The sequence below is a fragment of the Anopheles arabiensis genome, chromosome 2 (assembly GCF_016920715.1).
Source record: "Anopheles arabiensis isolate DONGOLA chromosome 2, AaraD3, whole genome shotgun sequence".
Lineage (NCBI taxonomy): Eukaryota > Metazoa > Arthropoda > Insecta > Diptera > Culicidae > Anopheles > Anopheles arabiensis.
The window spans coordinates 63,914,671-63,933,392 of record NC_053517.1 but is presented as its reverse complement, the minus strand read 5'-3'; the positions used below and the strand labels follow the sequence as shown (position 1 = coordinate 63,933,392).

General features: G+C 43.9%; 2 protein-coding genes across 2 annotated transcripts; both read left to right on the top strand.

Annotated features, from left to right (window-relative positions):
- The first annotated feature begins 398 nt into the window (after positions 1 to 398).
- On the top strand, positions 399 to 1,784 carry LOC120894745 (chymotrypsin BI-like). The gene is made up of 3 exons (XM_040297528.1): positions 399 to 598; positions 688 to 1,150; positions 1,229 to 1,784. Exons 1-3 carry the CDS (start codon positions 452 to 454, stop codon positions 1,564 to 1,566), a joined length of 948 nt encoding a protein of 315 aa, XP_040153462.1. The 5' UTR covers positions 399 to 451; the 3' UTR covers positions 1,567 to 1,784.
- Positions 1,785 to 13,137: 11,353 nt separating this feature from the next.
- Positions 13,138 to 14,397, top strand: LOC120895193 (collagenase-like). Its single transcript, XM_040298310.1, has 3 exons — positions 13,138 to 13,281; positions 13,356 to 13,773; positions 13,852 to 14,397. The coding sequence occupies exons 1-3, from the start codon at positions 13,219 to 13,221 to the stop codon at positions 14,145 to 14,147; spliced, it is 777 nt and encodes a 258-aa protein (XP_040154244.1). The 5' UTR covers positions 13,138 to 13,218; the 3' UTR covers positions 14,148 to 14,397.
- Positions 14,398 to 18,722: the final 4,325 nt, after the last annotated feature.

Genomic DNA, 18,722 nt, shown 5'->3' with positions numbered 1-18,722 from the left:
CAAATGTGGATGGCTTTGGCACAAAAAAGGATTATTTACGTTCCTGGCAACGGCGGACACCGAGCTGGTTTGCTGCACAAACAAAATGCATATGCTTCATATTCGCATTCATTAGTAAAACCAAAAAACTAAAAAAAATCGTGAAACTGAATTATGTGATGCGACGGTACTTTTCCTATCTTTTATGTACGAAGAGTGTATTCCACTGTCCAGTTATGGTGATAACATCTGTCCCAGACGAAGCGATTGCTTGCACGACAACCTTTTCCACTCGTTGCGCTCTTTGCGCTGGTATCCGTTGTCGATAAAATCGAGAGCAGCCCTACAATGGTGTAGACAGATATAAGAATGTTCGCTCAAGTGGTTCACCATTTTCGTTTGGTAAACCCAGTGTTTGGCGCTTACTTGGCACCACGCTGCACATATCCTTTATCTAGCCCTTCCGAGCAACATGGTGCCAGCAAGTAAAGCAAGATGGTATACCGCGAGAAGATCGACGATCCACGAACAGGGTGGCCAATTGTTTATGGTTATAGTGCTATTGTGCATCTGTGGTACCACGATCGGTAAAGTGGCGTGCAACAGAACGAACTCGAAGGTACGATCAACCAGGGCAATATGTTGCCTGCGTGTCGAAATCATCTCGATACGCCTATGACACAGTGCTATCAACATTTTCAAGAACAGCTCACTGCCATTCCCATCCCCAGGCATGATGCACCGAGAACAGTTCGTGAGTTGCTCGCCAAGGTCGTAAACGGGCAGACAGCTACAACAGGGCAATTCCCATGGCAAGCGTCAATTCGGGCAGCTCTTGGCCGTTCTGTAACGGTGTGTGGCGGTTCGCTGATCGAGGCCCAGTGGGTTCTTACAGCAGCTCACTGTGCCAACGACTATACCGTGTTCCAGATAGGACTCGGCTCAATCCATCTGAATATGGCACGACTTACCATGTCCACTGTCATCAAGTTTGTGCACCCTGAGTTTGATCCGTGGAAGTTGACGAATGACGTTGCCCTGATCCGACTGCCTTCACCAGTGCCTTACAGTCTAGAGATCTATCCAGTAAAGCTACCGATCAATTTACCACCCACGGATCTGTACATCGGTCGCCAGGTTACGGTATCTGGATTTGGTCGAACGTCTGATGGTATGCCGTCACCTTCTTTTTTAACCTACTGAACCTACTACTGTTTTGATCACTAAAACCAGTTTCTACAATTCTCAGCTATCCAGTCCATATCGACAATTTTAAAGTACGAGCGCATGCGGATCATTTCAAACGCTGAGTGTACCAATGTTTATGGTGCGGCTATCATACGCAATACCACGCTCTGTGCAGTCGGATGGGAACGACCGTACCAAAATGTCTGCCAAGGAGATTCGGGAGGCCCTATGGTAATGCAACAGGATGACAGCAGTTGGGTGCAGATTGGGATAGTCTCTTTCGTGTCTAGCCGGGGCTGTAGTACAGGAGATCCCTCAGGATACATTCGTACCGTGAACTACCTTTCGTGGTTAGCAAAAACAACAGGTCTTCGAAGTCTTGCGTCTGTTTTGAGTTAGATAAAAAAAATCTGGTGCTCGAACTCCGTCATCATCATTACCGATTCCCACAGCAATGGATAGGAAAAACCATGCATATATTTTTCTGTACTAGGGTTAAAACGTTCCCTACTACTACTTGTCGCTCATCAGGAAACGGAAATGTTCTTATCCCTTAACAAGCACCGTTATAGCTGTACGTAGTTGGAAACAATCGTTAAATATATATGGCCAATAATACAGAGGAAATAGCAGATTACGCTAGTCAATTTATTCTTTTCTTTGTCACCAGTTTCGTGTAAAAAGTATGAAATGTTACATATCGTTATATAATATGTTTCAACAATATGAGAAATGTTGGACAATACAATCACTAAAGCTGCATCCACACGATTAGCGCAAAAGAGTCAAGGCGTCAAATTTTGTATGGAATTGACACCTTGCTCGCAGATATCTCCATACGATTGAACATTACGAACCAATATGCATTCGAGTACACACGGCTGGAATAGACATGTGTGATGAAATCTAAAACGTGATTCGGTGACCAGTCATGCTTTCTCGTTTTGGCATAAAGAATCATATACGTATAAGATCGCCGGGATGCGGACTTAAATCTCCTGACAAACGATCGGGAGGATTCGTCTAACACGAGGCCCCAACGTCCATCACCCATGGAGCCCTTCTTGCTAATACAGTGCCATATTCTATCAACTGTAATAGATGCTGGACTAAAAATATACGGGGCCCCTAATCGACGGGACCCCCTCAATTCCTTAATTTTTAATTTTTCCTTCATTACTTTGCTTACTGTTAAAATCGCCACTGTATATACCAGAGCAACCTCACTAGTTGAGAGATATGAATGCGTACCAGCTACAGAAGGACGTCTGTAATAGGTAGGGGAAGGTAGGTAAAGACGGACACGTTAAGGGAAATGGTAAAAATCTAGGGATATATAAGTGCAACGATCATGAAAATGTGCACATATTATCTTACACTCATGTTTTATCAGAAAACGTGTTGAAACTTTTAAGTTTCCATCGGTTTTTGCGTTTTTTCATGAATGAAAAACATGATTTTTTTCGTGCAGTTTTGAAATGTTTGGGTAAGACGGATACCTGATATGGGAAAGATGGACACCATGAAGGGTAAGATGAACACCTGTAGAAAACGTTGCAAACGTTGAAACGTTGCAACGTAAAGCAATAATAAAATATTACGCACTAACAGCTGACGTTGCTCCAGCTTACAGAACAACAGTCTAGATCTTCCTTTTAGGAAATTACTCCGCGAAAAGTCCACGACCCCAGTATTTTTTGAGGGACTTGTTGATAGTTTAATTCATTTTCCACCATGTCAAAATTCAACATTTGATATTTGTAATCCAATAGAATTTCTCATCTATTCCTGAACGATGTCGTATCAATGCCTCATCTTTTTATTGCTTAAAGTTGTCCAAGATGTGACAAGATATTGGATTTCTTGAAGCGCCTCATCAGCGTCGAGCGAGTAATAGCATAACGAAGGGCTACTATTTTGACCGGTGTTTCATTTCTCGCTTATTTCAATACTTTCTCTAGTTGCTGATTGGTTTATAGCTTCGGAATACCCTTATTTAAGGTATTTGAAGAAAACGGTTCATCACCAATTGAAATAAGAAGTCAAATAAATCAATAAATTCGGTGTACATCTTTCCCTAAAATAAAGTGTCCGTCTTTCCCGCTATGGTGTCAGGATGTGATTTTGTATTGTTTTCATTCTCGTTCTTTCGCCAGTTTTTTCATTAATGATCACGACAACTCATTCATGAAATAAAACTTCTGGAAATATAAACAATACAAGTTGTATAGCTTAAGATCCGTAGTAGTCAAATTAGATCCACAAGGGTGCACATGATGGAAAATTTATTTTGTTCGTGGATTTAACCAATTTTGCATATATTATGTTAAAAATGTTCTCAAATGTGTTGTTTAACTTTAAGTTAGGATGCTGCATTGTTAATTTATTCGAAAATCACAATTTTCATGCATTTATGAGAAGTGTCCATCTTACCCGCAGTGTCCGTCTTTACCTACCGTCACTGTTATCGTCACAAGACACCTTAACAGTGTGCAAACCTACAAGATAGCTTTGAAAGATACTAATTCCACAATTTTGAAGGATAGTTGTCTTGAAGTGTCTAGATAGTTGTCTTGAAACTATCCGACATAGCTCTTGCTACCCAATTTTTACCACACAATTTCCCAAGCAAATGTTTTCTATATCGAATCCAGTCATAATTTTCAACGTCCATCAAATAATACTAATTATTTATTTATTATTTATTGTTAAATATTCAACAGGCCGTATGGCCTAATTCAGATAAGTAATAGTACACAAAAAATACATAGCAAAATCAAGATTTGTATCGCAATTCACTGAGGCCACGGCAGAAACACTGAGTTGAGATATTAAAGTCGAAGCAATCCGAAACAGTGTTGAAAACAGCCGACATGCGGAACATAGGGTCAGACCGACCAGCGCTGGAACGAGGTTGAGCGACCCTTAAAGTCTCTCTAGACTTAAGTGTTCAGGATGGTGCATAGATATCGACTCGATACAACAAAGGCGATAAGTCGATAGAGCCATTTAGCAAACCAGCGATGAAAGAGCACTGTATATTGCGTCTTCTAACCGAAAGAGGTTCTAGGCCTAGAAGACGGCATCGCGTAGCATAAGGAGGAAGATTATTGCGATCCTGCCCGGGAAGTAGGCGTAGGGCATATCGCGTGAGCTTACGTCGGATCGCCTCAAGTTGAGCAATTGAAGAAGCAGTAGTTGGGCTCCAGAATATGCACGAATATATTCCAGAACCGAACGAACGATACTATTGTAGACAGCTATGATGCACATGGGTTTGCGGAATTCATTAGTTGTCCGGATAACCACGCCAAGTAATTGATTTCCTCTGCATACAACGTCATCGATATGTATAAAGTTCAAACTTGAATCAAGAAGAACGCCCAGGTCTTTGGCATGATTTCGTCGATTAACTGCAGTGCCGTCCATGAAGTAGGTACCAATAGTCAGTCCATTGCGCTTGTACCACGAACAGAAGATTTCGATGCAGTCTTGCAGGAATATACAATCACCTATGTTATGTAAAGACGCGAAAATTTTTGCATCGTTGGCAAGCAGACTGACACTGTCGAGAGGTAAAACGAGGATAACATCGTTCATGAACAATATGAAGAGAAGCGGGCCAATATTGCTTCCTTGTGGCACACCCGAGCTGCTAACTATTTCATTGGACATGGGCTTATCAATTTCCACTACGTTACTTACTTACTTATCCGGCGCTACAACCGCTTTGCGGTCTTGGCCTGCCTCAGGAGTGTCTGAAACCGCTCACGGTCTCGCGCCTTCGTCTGCCAGTCCGTTATCCCGGCCTTAATGGCGGACGCCTCCACGCCATCTTGCCACCTCAATTTGGGCCTACCACGCCTCCTCTGTCCTTGTGGACGGCCTAAAAATACTTTACGGGCTGGGTCGTCCGTTTCCATGCGTATAACATGGCCAGCCCACCGAAGCCTGGCGAGCTTTATACGCTGTACGACAGTGAGGTCGCCGTACATCTCGTATAGCTCGTCGTTATAACGGATCCTCCATCCTGTCCATCCACACATACGGGGCCAAGTATCCTTTTGAGCATCTTCCTCTCGAACGCGGCTAAGAGGGTTTCGTCAGATTTGGACAGTGTCCATGTCTCAGAGGCGTATGTGAGTACCGGTACTATATAGGTACTATATAGTCCCAGCTTCGTCCGTCGCGACAGGTTCTTTGAGGTGAACTGCTTCTTCAGGCTGTAGAATGACCGGTTGGCAGCCAGCATCCTTGCGCGCAACTCAGCTTCCATGCTATTGTCGTTGCTGACCTTTGACCCAAGATAGGTGAATTGTGGGACGACTTCAAAAGTGCGTTCACCTATCTGCACGTCACGCCTACGTAGATTCTAATTATTTATCGGTAGGCCCGCTGATGTTGCCACCATCAGTTCGGTTTTTGCCCCGTTTATTTGCAATTCGAGGTTCGCTGCCGACTGCTCGATCTCTTGGTAGGCTTCTGCTACATAGGAGAGCCACAGACCAATGCCGTCTATATCATCAGCATATCTAATCAGCCATCTAATGTTGCGGAAAGGCGGCTCGATTTTAGTCGTATTAATTTGCCTAAGCTCGAGAGATTGATCTCACAATATGACGAATTTTTTGACTGCTCGATCTTTTTAACTCTTGACCATGCTGTCGATGATTTCTCTCAGTTTATGCGAACGGCACTTAACGAATGCGTCCCCGTCAAAACGCCGCATCGAGGTCCGGCCTGGGGTGACCGCACACTACGTACACTGAAAAGAGCGAAACGTGCTGCATATCGTAACTCGCGCGATCGAAGGTGTCCCGCTTTGCGGGTTTACTACAATAGCGTCCACGCACTTTATCGACGTTATAACAGAATCTGCCACCGCAGGTACCTACGTATTATAGAAAAAAAGCTGCGCGTGCATCCTCAACACTTCTGGACCTACGCAAACAATAAGCGCAAATCTTCCGGTTTCCCATGTTTGATCCGCTACAAGGGGAACCGAGCTTGCACACTCCCAGATATGTGCGATTTGTTTGCTACACGTTTTGAGGACACTTTTGTTTCTGAAAACATGCACCCCGAGGCTCTTCATGCTGCACTTTCTAACACACCCGCAGATGCACTTCGTCCCATGCTTCCGGTCATTAATACCTCGTCAGTCACCCGCGCCATAGACCGCATAAAGATGTCCTACACCGCCGGCCCTGATGGCATCCCGGCAGTGATCCTGAAAAAGTGCACTGCGTCGATTGCTCCAATACTAGTAAAAATCTTCAAGGAATCACTACGTTCATGCACCTTTCCTGTCTCCTGGAAGGTCTCATGGTTAACACCAATCCATAAGAAAAGCTGCAAGAATGAGGCTTCTAACTATCGGGGCATTACATCGCTAGGGGCCATCGCAAAAGTGCTTGAGCTGCTTGTTTATGAACCGTTACTGGCCTCTGCCCGCAATTACATCAGCCCGAATCAGCACGGATTTGTCCCTAACAGATCAACAACCACAAACCTTATGCAATTCGTCAGTAGCTGCCATAAATCCATTGATGCTCGCCTTCAAGTAGATGTCATTTACACCGATTTAAAAGCCGCCTTCGATAGGATATCTCACGTCATATTACTAGCAAAACTCGACAGACTCGGCCTCCCAGATCCCCTAGTTGCTTGGCTGCGATCATACCTAATGGGCCGCACTTATTCCGTTAGGATGGGCCCCATTTATCTAGATCCCTCCGTGCATCTTCTGGCGTCCCTCAAGGCAGCAATCTGGGACCTTTACTATTTGTCCTTTATATAAATGATGTCTCCACGATCCTTCCTGCGGATAATCACCTGCTCTATGCGGACGACACCAAAATCTTTCGGCAAATCCAGGGACCAGACGACCATCGCATACTCCAGGCTTCACTAGAAGAATTCGATAACTGGTGCACGCGAAACTCCTTAACCATTTGTGTTGATAAGTGTGTTACCATCACCATCAGCCGTTCGCGCTCTCCAGTGCATTTCGACTACACGCTAAACGGGCAAACTTTGCAGAGAGTCGATTGTGTCAAGGACTTGGGTGTTTTCGTCGACGCGAGACTCACGTTTGAGCAAGGTGTTGATCACGTTGTGACAAGATGCAGTCAATTGTTAGGCTTAGTCGTTAACATGACTCGCGAGCTCTCTGACCCAATCTGCACCAAAACTCTTTATTGTGCTCTTATTCGATCAGTGCTGGAGTATGGCAGCGTTGTGTGGTGGCCCTCCTCTGCTCGGGGGGTTGCGCGCTTGGAGTCCATCCAGCGTAGGGCTACCCGTTTCGCGCTCCGTTCGTGGGGCAGCAACAACGACTACACAACAAGGTGTTTGTTGCTCGGGTTACCCCAACTCGACGACCGAATACGAAATGCTAGGCTGGCTTTTATCGTTGGGCTTCTCAATGGTAGCATCGACTGTCCGGTTTTGCTCTCGTCGATACAGCTGTACATGCCTGCAAGAACTCTCCGCCCTCGGGCGATGCTGGCCATCCCAGAGACAAGGACCGCCTTCGCCTCCCGAGACCCGTTTTTGCGTATATGTCTTGCTCTGAATGCGGAATCTGATGCGTATGAGCCCGGCATGACGATGGCAAATGTGTTGAGTCGCATTAATTTACTTCGCGCCTCTCGCCAGAATCTTTAGCGTCCTTGTAATTGTTATTGTTGTTATTATTGTGTTATTGTAACGCGTGTGACTATTTTTGTTATATTCCTATTGTACCCTTACATATATCGAGAGGGCTTATGAGGTCCGTCGATCATTTAATAAATATACAAATATACAAATATGCCAGGATCTGGGTTGACTTATAGAAGATGGTTCCCGTAGTCTCCACCTTCGAGTCACGGATGGCCCTCTCTAGCGCCAGGTTGAATAAGAGACAAGCAAGCCCGTCCCCCTGGCGCAGACCTTTGGTGGTAGCAAAAGGTCCTGAGAGTTTTCCATCCACCCTCACCTGGCATGTGACGTTGGTCATAGTCATTCTAACTAGCCTTATCAGTTTGGCCGGGATTCCAAAAGAGCTCATACCGTCATACAGTTTTAACCCTTGCTATGTTATCATATGCGGCTTTGGATGGTATGTGTCGTGTCTGTATTCAGCTATATTCTCCAAGATCTGCCGCATGGTGAAGATCTGATCAATGGTTGATTTTCCGTTTCGGAATCCGCTTTGATAGTTTCCGACTATCTCTTCGACGTGCGGGACAAGGCAATCTTGAAGGGTCAGGGAGAATATTTTATAGGCGGTATTCAACACCGTAATACCCCTGTAGTTGTTGCAGTCCAACCTGTCTCCCTTCTTGTATATGGGGTAGATGATGCTGAGATTCCAATCACAAGGCATCGATTCGCTATCCCACACCTCAGTAACGATTTGATGAATCTCGTTTTCTAGTCGTGCACCTCCATTCTTGACCAGTTCAGCTGCAATTCCGTCGGTTCCGGGTGCCTTGTTATTTTTCAGCCGACGGATAGACTTTCGTGTTTCTTCTATGCTAGGTGGCAGTATCATGACACTATCTGCTAGTGGCGCTTCTAGCTGTTTGTTTAACTGGTCGTTGAGTAATGCATCAAAGTACTGAGCCCACCGCGAGAGGACATCTGGCTGGTTACTAACCAGATCTCCATCCTTGTTGCGACAGCAGGTAACCTTAGGTGCAACGTTGTTTCGGTGACCTGCTATCGCTTGGTAAAACTTTCGTGTCGATCCGTACGCCTCTCTGGTTTGCTCGAGTTCCCGCATGTTTTGCTATTCCAAAGCATGCTTCTTGGAGCGGTGAATTCGTTTCTCTTCGCGTCTGAGCCGTGTGTATTCCTCTGCGCATGCCCGCGTTCTATGCCGTTGCTGCATTGCTCGGTATGCAGTATTCTTACGTTCGGTCACTTGTCTGCATTCATCGTCGAACCAGCCAGATTTGGTGTTGCCACGACGTGGTGGGAGTATATTTCTTGCACAGTTTATTATTTTTGTTTTTAGAGCGTTCCACCTCTCGCTCGTAGTTTCATAACTGTTTTTTGGTAGTAGAGACTCGTCTAAAGCGGCTTTGAATTCCTGTTGGACAGTAATGTCCCTTAGAGAGTCCGTGTTGAGCCGAGGCTGCGTGTTTTCTCCGCCCCCATTGGCGCGGGGGCGAGCGATTCTACAACGTATCACTAAGCCAACCAAGTAGTGATCGGAATTGATATTGGCTCCTCGATATGTTCTGACTAGTGTTGGCCGTTCCGGTCCGAACCTAGTAAAAAAGATCCGTTCCTTATGAAGGCCGTTCCGTTCCGATCCTTTATACAAAATCGTTCCGTTCCGTTCATTCCGTTCTTTCCGTTCATTCCGTTCCGTTCCGTTCATTCCGTTCATTCCGTTCATTCCGTTCCGTTCCGTTCATTTCGTTCTTTCCGTTCATTCCGTTCTTTCCGTTCATTCCGTTCTTTCCGTTCATTCCGTTCCGTTCAATTCGTTCTTTCCGTTCGCTCCGTTCCGTTCCGGTCTTTGGCGCTTCAATATTGTTAGCAAGGTGCTATCGTTCGTGCGTTCCGTTCTTTGAAAAAACCGGCTTTGTCCGGCTGTTGCTTACTGCATGCAAGATAACTGTTCACTCTTTCTCGCACACGGTATGTGTTGCTTGTGCACTCTCCCATGCTCACAGGAATATTCATCGCACTTCGTCGCAGAATCGTTTATAAAAATCGTGATAAGCGAAACCAAAAATGGTGTTGCATTTGGTTTTATGGTGCAATTTGTAACATCTATTATACTTTTTGTGATAATTTAGCTTGTTTTAACTAGACAAATAACTATTATAAAATTTAAATCTGTACTCATATGGCAGAACGGGTTGGAAAAGATGTATTAATATTAATATTAATATGCGAGTATGAACAACGAAAAATAAAATGTATTTATTTCTTACGGCACGATATCCACTTGATCTTGGCACTCGGCATGATTCCAATATTTGACCATTCGATTTGAAGCATTCTGTTCCATTCGACAACCGTTTGAGTGCCGTGATCTTGTAAACGATTTGTGTGGAAAACTATTTGTTTTAAATAGTAAGTGAAATTGAAATAATTAGTCAATCTCGTGATACAATCGTCAACTCGTAGCACTCAATAACATCGGCATGGGTAAAAGCCTCGAATGGATCGTGCCCCCATATGCTGGGATGATTATCCTGCTATGGGCATTTGATAAGTTACTGATAGCCAAGCCTATTAGTGGTACAGGAATACCACTACCCCCCCCCTCCCCCCCCCGGATGACAGTTTGGCTTCTAAGCTTTGGGTCGGTTCTTTTGCACCCCAGGTTCACGTTCCGTTCTTTTTGAAAAATGAACTAGTTCCGTTCCGTTCCTTTTTTTAACCAAATTCCCAACACTAGTTCTGACATTTAACAGACTCGACTGTCGTCGGCGGCTTATTAACACGTGGTCGATCTGGTTGAAGGATTCTCCATCAGGGTGCGCCCATGTGACCTTGTGGATTTTCTTGCGCGCAAATTTGGTACTTCCTACAACCAGATTGTTTGCTGCGGCGAACTGGACCAATCTACTACCATTATCGTTACTGTGCTCATGCAGACTGTGACAGCCAGTGTATTGGCGGTACATTGGCTCCTTACCGACTTTTGCGTTGAAGTCCCCCAGGATGATTTTGAGGTCATGCCTGGGGCACGCATCTATAGTTCTAGCGAGGCGGCCGTAAAAAAGGTCCTTCTCCTCTTCCTCTTTATCTTCGGTAGGGGCGTGAACGTTTATCAGGCTTATATTAAAGAATTTGCCTCGCATGCGCAGGGTTCATAGCCTATCGTTTATAGCCTTGAAATCTATGATTACGGATTTCAGCCGGGGACCTACGGCGAAACCCGTTCCGAGCACGTGGTGGCGGTCGTGGCAGCTGTAGTATATGTCGTAGCAATGCTTACCACGCCTGTTGTGCACACCGCCATCGAATCTCTTGTAAAGCTACAAGGTCCATGCTCAGTGTGGCTAGGGCATCATCAAGTTTGTTCAAGGCTCCGGCTTCGCTTAGAGTGCGTACGTTCCATGAGCCCATTTTTAGAGTAGTCCGGGGGCATTGCGTATGGTCGGTATCGTGAGGTCCGTTTCGAAATCTTCTGTAGCTTTCCGTAGTCGTAGATTCATGGGACTGGGTGACTGGCCCCGCGCCCACGTGACCGTTTTGTTTTGCGTCGGGTTACCCCCCCCCCCCCCCGACGTTTCCCGGGATACGCCCAAGGGGTTGGGTCAAGCCCGTGTACCCAAGCTTGGATATGTGGAGGCACACGTTACCACTCTGCACGACGAGAACGTGTCGGAATAGGAGTTGGATGGGAGAGCCTGTATTATCCCTCAATGGGGCTTCGGATCCCATCCCATTACTTTCCACTACGTATGTGTGATTAATTAGGTAAGACTTAAGCCACTGTACGAGTGAGCAGGGAAATCTTAGCTTATCGAGTTTAGCGAGAAGAATTGCGTGCGGAAGAGAGTCGAATACTGCTTTCAGATCTGTATAAATTCCATCGACTTGAGCTCCGGCATCAATATGGCTAGTGCAATAGGTTACAAATTCAACCGGGTTCGTGTCAGTCGATATTTGTGGCACGAATCCATGTTGATACGGGTTACGGTAGCTGCGGCCTTCATATAGCAGATGTTTGAACACCACTAGTTCGAACACCTTGGCAATGGCACACAAAAACGTACTATCCCGGTAGTTTATGACATCTGTCCTGTCGCCCTTTTTCTAAATAGGAATCATCCAAGATTTCCTCCATGTTTTGGGAAAGTAACCATTGGCCAGCGATACATGCATGCGATGCTAATAACATGCAGAATAGCACTTTAGTCTTGTACCTTTTGAGTCAGCTTGGAGAGAATGCTTTCAGTTCTAGGTTGCTCATAGAAACTACGTTACCCTAATAGTTATCATATTTGAGATGAGTTTATAGTTTAAGTATTGAGGACGGTCATTCCTGCGGTCGACGTCAATAGAACGACATAACAACATGCCCGTCGTGGGATAGTATGTCTACTATTTCCTACTATAAAGTATTTCTTGATAAAGTAATTAATACCGGTTAGAGTCGCAAGTAGCCAAAATGTATGTAGATTATATACATACTGCCCTGGAAGGATTGCCCGTGCCCTTGTCTATCAGAGTAATAATGCAATAATATAGTAACATCGCTAAATTTACTCGTTAAATGGGTTAAAACAAATCAGCACAGCAAATTCAATGCACATGGATTACATTCATTGCTTAAAATAATCAATCTTTAATCGACTTAGTCATCCAAAACATTGCTCAAGGCGCCATCGCAAGTTGTGTCAATCAATCATTCGCGCGAAATGGATTTAAGGTAACGCCTTCATTATTAGGCACAGTTGGGCAATTACAAAAATCGAACCACATAACCCATAGCCCTTGCTCAGGTAGAAATGAAAACAAAAAAGAATAAGTAAGAAAATTATGACTGCTAGTCACGATCAACGAATTACCAAATATGTACAATGCTTGCCGAGCATTAATGGTGTGCATTAAATTAACACCGACCGTGTTATAACCCGTACAAGGCTTACAACTGCGAAAAAGTTGAATGAATGGTAAAAGTGAATTACAATGCACATGGATGTGAATATAGGAATTGTGCATTCACAAAATAACATTTTTTCCGCTAGATATCATCCATCGCAGGTGTTGTGGCTGCTTCATGATTGATCTCTTATCGACATCCTATACATTCGACAGCGACAATATAGACCTGCAACACATATTTTGGGGCGGAAACATGATTGATAAAGGAAAGGGACCATTATAGACAGCTTTACTGAGCACTTATCGCGCGAAAAGGCCGATCCGATCGACAACGAAACGCCATCAAATGAGGGCTGTATATAAGACACCGTTTTCCGATTGACTTCCAAACAGAGTGTTGCTGAAGCTTGTTGCAAGCTTACTCAGTTCGAACGGTAAAACAGCATTGTGTGAACTTCAAGAATAGTTTAAACAATTTCAACCATCATGAAAGACTACGTAGGATTATTGCTCATTGCAATTACACTGTGCTGCGTGTCGGCCGGAGAAGTGAGTTGATCGTGAAACGGTTCCTACATAACATGCTGTACTGAACAAGTAGAAGTGTTTTTGTTTACTATTAGATTTCCTTGGATCGAAATTCCCGCATAGTTAATGGATTAAATGCCGCTAACACACCGTACAACGCGTATGTGCTGTATCTGAACTCTGCCAACTCTGGCTTCTTCGGTGGAGGATCGCTGATCTCTGATCGTCATGTGCTGACCGCGGCACAAAACATTGCGGGCTTCGTTCGGTGGGAAGTTGGACTAGGGAGCACCGTGTTTGGGCAGCTAAATATTCAAATCTCTAGCCAGGCCGTCGCACATCCTAGTTTCAATATGGCAAATCGGGCTAACGATATTGGATTCATTGTGCTGCCTCAACCAATCGTCTTTACGGCACTGATTAGTCCGATCCAGCTGCCCATCCAGGGGCGCAATCTGCCGTACGAAAATGAGGAAGGCATGATCGTTGGATTCGGATTCAACTCGGTTGGAGGTAAGAGTTGAGACGGATATAAATGTATTAGCCCCATACAAAACTATCTAACCATTACCGCATCTCACACTGCACCAGGCCAAGTTCGCTCCGATTTTCTTAAGGTTGGCTATCAGCGAGTCATCAGCGATTCCCGTTGCGTAGGTATATATCAAATCACGCTTCCGAATCATTTCTGTGCCGAAGATAGCGTAATGCGTTCCAACGTCTGCAATGGTGATCTTGGTGCTGGATTCGTTGTTTCTGACCGACGGATCGACACGCTGGTCGGAGTTGCTTCGCTCATCACCGCCTCCTGTGACTCTACATCACCAACCGGCTACACCCGTGTTTTGCAGTATCGTCAATGGATCCGCGATAATACCGGAGTATAAGAGGCCGTCCACAACTACGTCGTAGAGTATGTTTTCTTCCCAAAATTTAACAACAATTCTTGTGACATGCTTCTATCCGTTAGTTGGAGAAATTGTCACTGCGCGTTGGCACAATATGAAATCATATTTGAATATTGCATATTCAAAGAAGTATGAGACAGTTTTAAATCATTCCAATTAAATGAGGCAACAAATATAACATCAATAGTGATATCAGGTTTTCTTTTACCATATCATGCTGTGAATTAAATTTTGTTTTCCACTCATTTTGATACAATCACCGAAATCGATCTAGACTTCGCTTTTTTCAGCTTTTTCTAATGGACTGGTTATTGTCCGCATCGTGCTTGAATGCGTAGGCGGCCACGCTATAGATGAAATATACATTTTTCAAAAATTTAAACTGCATTTAAACATTATTCTAGCTTTCGGAAAAGGCATTATTTTTAATAAATGCATGTCAACCAAAAATCGATCAAAAAGGTTCCAAAAGGTCCCAAAACTCGGATAAAAAAACCCCATTCACACTTAGACGCCCGCATAGTAGTGTGATGCAAAGTGGCACAAAATACTTTCGATATGTTCAAAAATGGCACACAAATTGTTCTTTAGCATTTTTATTCATCATAAACAACGATCGTTAAGCAACCCATCTATCGTGTGCGAATTCGCTGTTGGTACGCATGCATATCGCAACCAGTAACGTTGGCCCAGTAATGTTCGTCCTTTTTATTAATGATGTTGTATTTGCGCTTCCAAAACAATATTTGCTTATGTTTTACTTACGCGGACGATATCAAGATTTATGCGACCATTATAAATAATTCGGACTGCTCGACATTCCAGCACAGCCTAGACAAATTTAGCAATAGCTGCTCTGCGAACTCGCTAGCCTTGTGTGTCAATAAGTGTTGCGTGATTAGTTTTACTCGTAAAAAGGACCCTATTAAACGAGACTATAATCTTAACTCTTGTGTAATCCCACGTAACCTAGAAATTAAGGACCTTGGTACTATTCTTGACTCGTCACTCTCCTTCCGTCAACAGTATTCTTACGTCATCGACCAAGCATATCGGCAGCTTGGTTCTATTCATCGTCTGACATCTGAGTTTAATGACCCTTTCTGAATACCCATACTTGAATTCAATGTTGTAGCATGGTCTCCGCACACTAACAACTGGTCCACATGAATTGAGCGCATTCAGAAAAAAATCGAAAAAATAGCTATAAGAACCTTAAGGTTGAACATGGACCAGACTCTAACATATCAAGCACAAGGTAACACAAGCTATAGTTTTTGTAGCAAAGTTAATTAAAGGCGAAATTGATGCTCCCGAACTTCTTCTTAAGATTAATTTGTACGCTCCTGACCACGCACCACGTCCTTACAGAGGAGCTCATGATCCAATTGCCTCAATGTGTAAAGCTTTCAATAAGTTCAACTGCTTTTTCGACTTCAATATTACCATTGCTAAGTTAAAATGTTCATATCTGTATTCAAATATGTGGCAAGAAAGGTTATCTTAAGTTTTATTTTTTTAATATTGCAAAGGCCCCTGCGCGCGCCACGCAACTATCTTCAAAAAATAAACCTACGGTAGTAGTTAATGCACGCAACATGTAACATGTAAACATTCTCGCAGACTTTCACTTTGGGAGTCTAGATTAGTACTAAACCTAGTAGTATTCTAGGTTAGTAAACCTTCACTGCAATTCTAAATTGAATTTCTATGTTCAATCTACATTCTTGGATTTTAAGCTTTTTTCTACGCTGCACATATACTGCCGCAAATGATTCAGCGACCAGAGCGATCAGTAATTAGATCAAAATAGTTATAAGTATATGGATTACATCGTTTCTAGTACCGGAATATGTTCTCATTTTGTTTCAGAACCCAAACTGATCCAGGAGCAGTTTGGTTTCAGTTCCGAGATCGATATTACTTTAGTGATCGGTTCCAGGATCCATATAAGTTCAGTTTCTAATCCGGATATGGGTATGGGATCATCATCGGTTCCAAGACCGATAGGGGTTCTTGATCAGTTCTAGGAACATAAACAATTTTAAAAAAGATAGATAAAAAAGTTTTAAAAAATAATTAAAAAAATAAACAAAACATCAGTTCCAAGGGCAGCTTCGTTCAGGGTCACTTGAAGGAATGGAAAGGTTTCATGATCAATTGTATGATCAATATGGATGCAAATCAGTACTAGTATGGATTCGTTATTGATTTCAGGTCCAATACGGGTTCACAATAAACTCCACGGCAAGTATGAGTTCAAGTTCAGTTCCCGCATCATTCATCCCGTGATTGGTACCAAGATCGGTATGGGTTTGCATCTTAGCCTCCATCCCCTCCTCTCCTCACCTACGATAACATAAATTTTACTGCTTTGAAGACGACAGAAGATTATCGCTTGAACGATGTTCTTGCAATGATTTACTAGAGAACTGGAACAATACAGACCCCCAAGTCACTCGGATCACTGATGGAAAGGATTGCATGGAACAAATGCCAAAGAACAAAACGATTGGACCATTAAACTGGACCATTAAACCGGTTCTGCTCCAACGGCTCCGGAGTCGGCTCCGCACCAACGGCTCCGTAGCCGGCTCCGGACTAACGGCTTTGCACTCACGGCTCCGTTCCAACGGCTACGGAGCCGGCTTCGGGCCCACCGTTCCGGACCGGGGACGAATCAATGGCTCCAGACCAACAGCTCCGAGCTTACGGTTCAATAGAGACATCATTGTATGATAGCGCAATAAAAAAACGAATATATATTCTCGCACGTGTGGAAGCTAACACACGACATGATGGCAGTATTGACATGCATGACATTGTGTAGCATTCGTTAGTCTCGTCTTTCTTAACAATATTCAAAACTAATCGATTTTTTTTTTTTTGATAATTTCTTTTAAACATGACCTTTATGTTAAAACCGGCTCCGGAGCCGTTGGAGCGGAGCCGTTGCTGCGGAGCCGGCTCCGGAACCGTGGGTGCGGAGCCGTTGGTGCGGAGCCGTTGGTGCGGAGCCGTTGGTGCGGAGCCGGCTCCGGAGCCGTCTGGAACCGCATGCGGTCCGCGGGCCGTAGTTTGAAGACCCCTGCGCTGGAGTATCCCCTAGAGCAACTGTGTCAAACTCATTTCATCAGAGGGCCGCAAGTACAGTTTTTCAGTGATTCGTGGGCCGCAAAGTTGAGAATAAAAAATATACCTCAATATTTATATAAAAAACTGTTTAAAATCATTATTGTTAAACAAATTGACTTTTTGTACTCCTCGCTTCAAATCTGGAATAGTTTTTTATTTACAAATTTGCTATGTTTTTTTTTCATTGTGCACTTTTTTATTTGATAAAAAGAAAAAAATAATGTTCTTTTAAAGTCACATGCATTGTTTTTATCCTTATTATTAAAATAGGACATTTCTCATTAGTCGCGTTCCAACACGGCAGTTTTGTTAGAAAATATCGCTCAATCACACTTTTTCACTGAGGTAGGGGAAGTCTACCAGCCTGTTGCGAATCTTTTTCAAGCCATCCGAGCTATCCACCGCTGGATGAATAACAAAAATATTTGCCGGCAATTTTTTGACAGATCGAAAGGAAAATTATAATAAAACGTGTTTTAACATTATTTGTCGCTAATTTCCAAGTTCCAAAGGGTATATGGTGGTATATTCATTTCTTAATACAAGAACCCATATTGTACGAAAATTTTTGTTAAATTACGAAAATTTTATCTGACGAAGATTCGTGGTGTGTGATCTCATAAAGATTGGCAAATCTTGTTTTGACACTTGAATCGTCTTGAATGATTCGCGAATTGAGGTATGGACTGTGTGACCCAGTGTCGGATCAAGGGTATCGGGGGCCCTAGGCGGAAAGACGAGTTGAGGCCCTCTGTAAATGGGAAATGTTGTTGGGGGGGGGGGGGAGTGGTAGCGGAAAACTAAACTTGCTGTTGGGAAATTGAACATTAAACTTGAAATGCCGTCGATCATCAGTCGCTCTAAAATTTTTTGCTGACGGCGGGGGTGGGGGGTGCATATGATTCGCCAGCCTCGGGGGCTCTTGTCGCTAGTACTCTGTCCATACGGCATACTATACAATGGCGATCTACGGGGCCCCTAAATCGGCGGGGCCCAAGGCGACCGCCTAGTCCGCCTACCGTTAGATCCGCCGCTGGTGTGACCGGATCCATTTCTCACTGGCGATTAGCCGCTCCGTGCGACAACCGATGACTCCAACGGTTCCGAATGGCTTTAAACGGCTCTTTAGGTTTCGGACGGCACCGAACGGAACTGTTGGTTTGATTTGGCCGGATTCGGAGTCGCTATAGCTAAGATCAAAAATGGTTTTGAGCCGTGGATGCGAATCTGACAATCCATCACTAGTTGCGAAGTTTCCAAGTGTGTGTATCAAGTTATTTTCATTCCTATTTCGTTTCTAGACAGTTGACGCATATCTGTTTTTCCATATAGAATGTGGAATCGAGTCTGCACAAAATTACGCTAATATTCAGAATTTAATCGAAACATAAAACGAATGAGTTTGCCTTCGATTTAATG

Bases quoted from the DNA above. Each gene is read 5' to 3' on its own strand.
- LOC120894745 (XM_040297528.1), top strand. From the start codon at position 452: ATGGTGCCAGCAAGTAAAGCAAGATGGTATACCGCGAGAAGATCGACG. The intron at 599-687 runs GTACGATCAACC...TTTCAAGAACAG, and splicing joins GCAACAGAACGAACTCGAAG to CTCACTGCCATTCCCATCCC. The intron at 1,151-1,228 runs GTATGCCGTCAC...TACAATTCTCAG, and splicing joins ATTTGGTCGAACGTCTGATG to CTATCCAGTCCATATCGACA.
- LOC120895193 (XM_040298310.1), top strand. From the start codon at position 13,219: ATGAAAGACTACGTAGGATTATTGCTCATTGCAATTACACTGTGCTGC. The intron at 13,282-13,355 runs GTGAGTTGATCG...GTTTACTATTAG, and splicing joins GCTGCGTGTCGGCCGGAGAA to ATTTCCTTGGATCGAAATTC. The intron at 13,774-13,851 runs GTAAGAGTTGAG...ACACTGCACCAG, and splicing joins CGGATTCAACTCGGTTGGAG to GCCAAGTTCGCTCCGATTTT.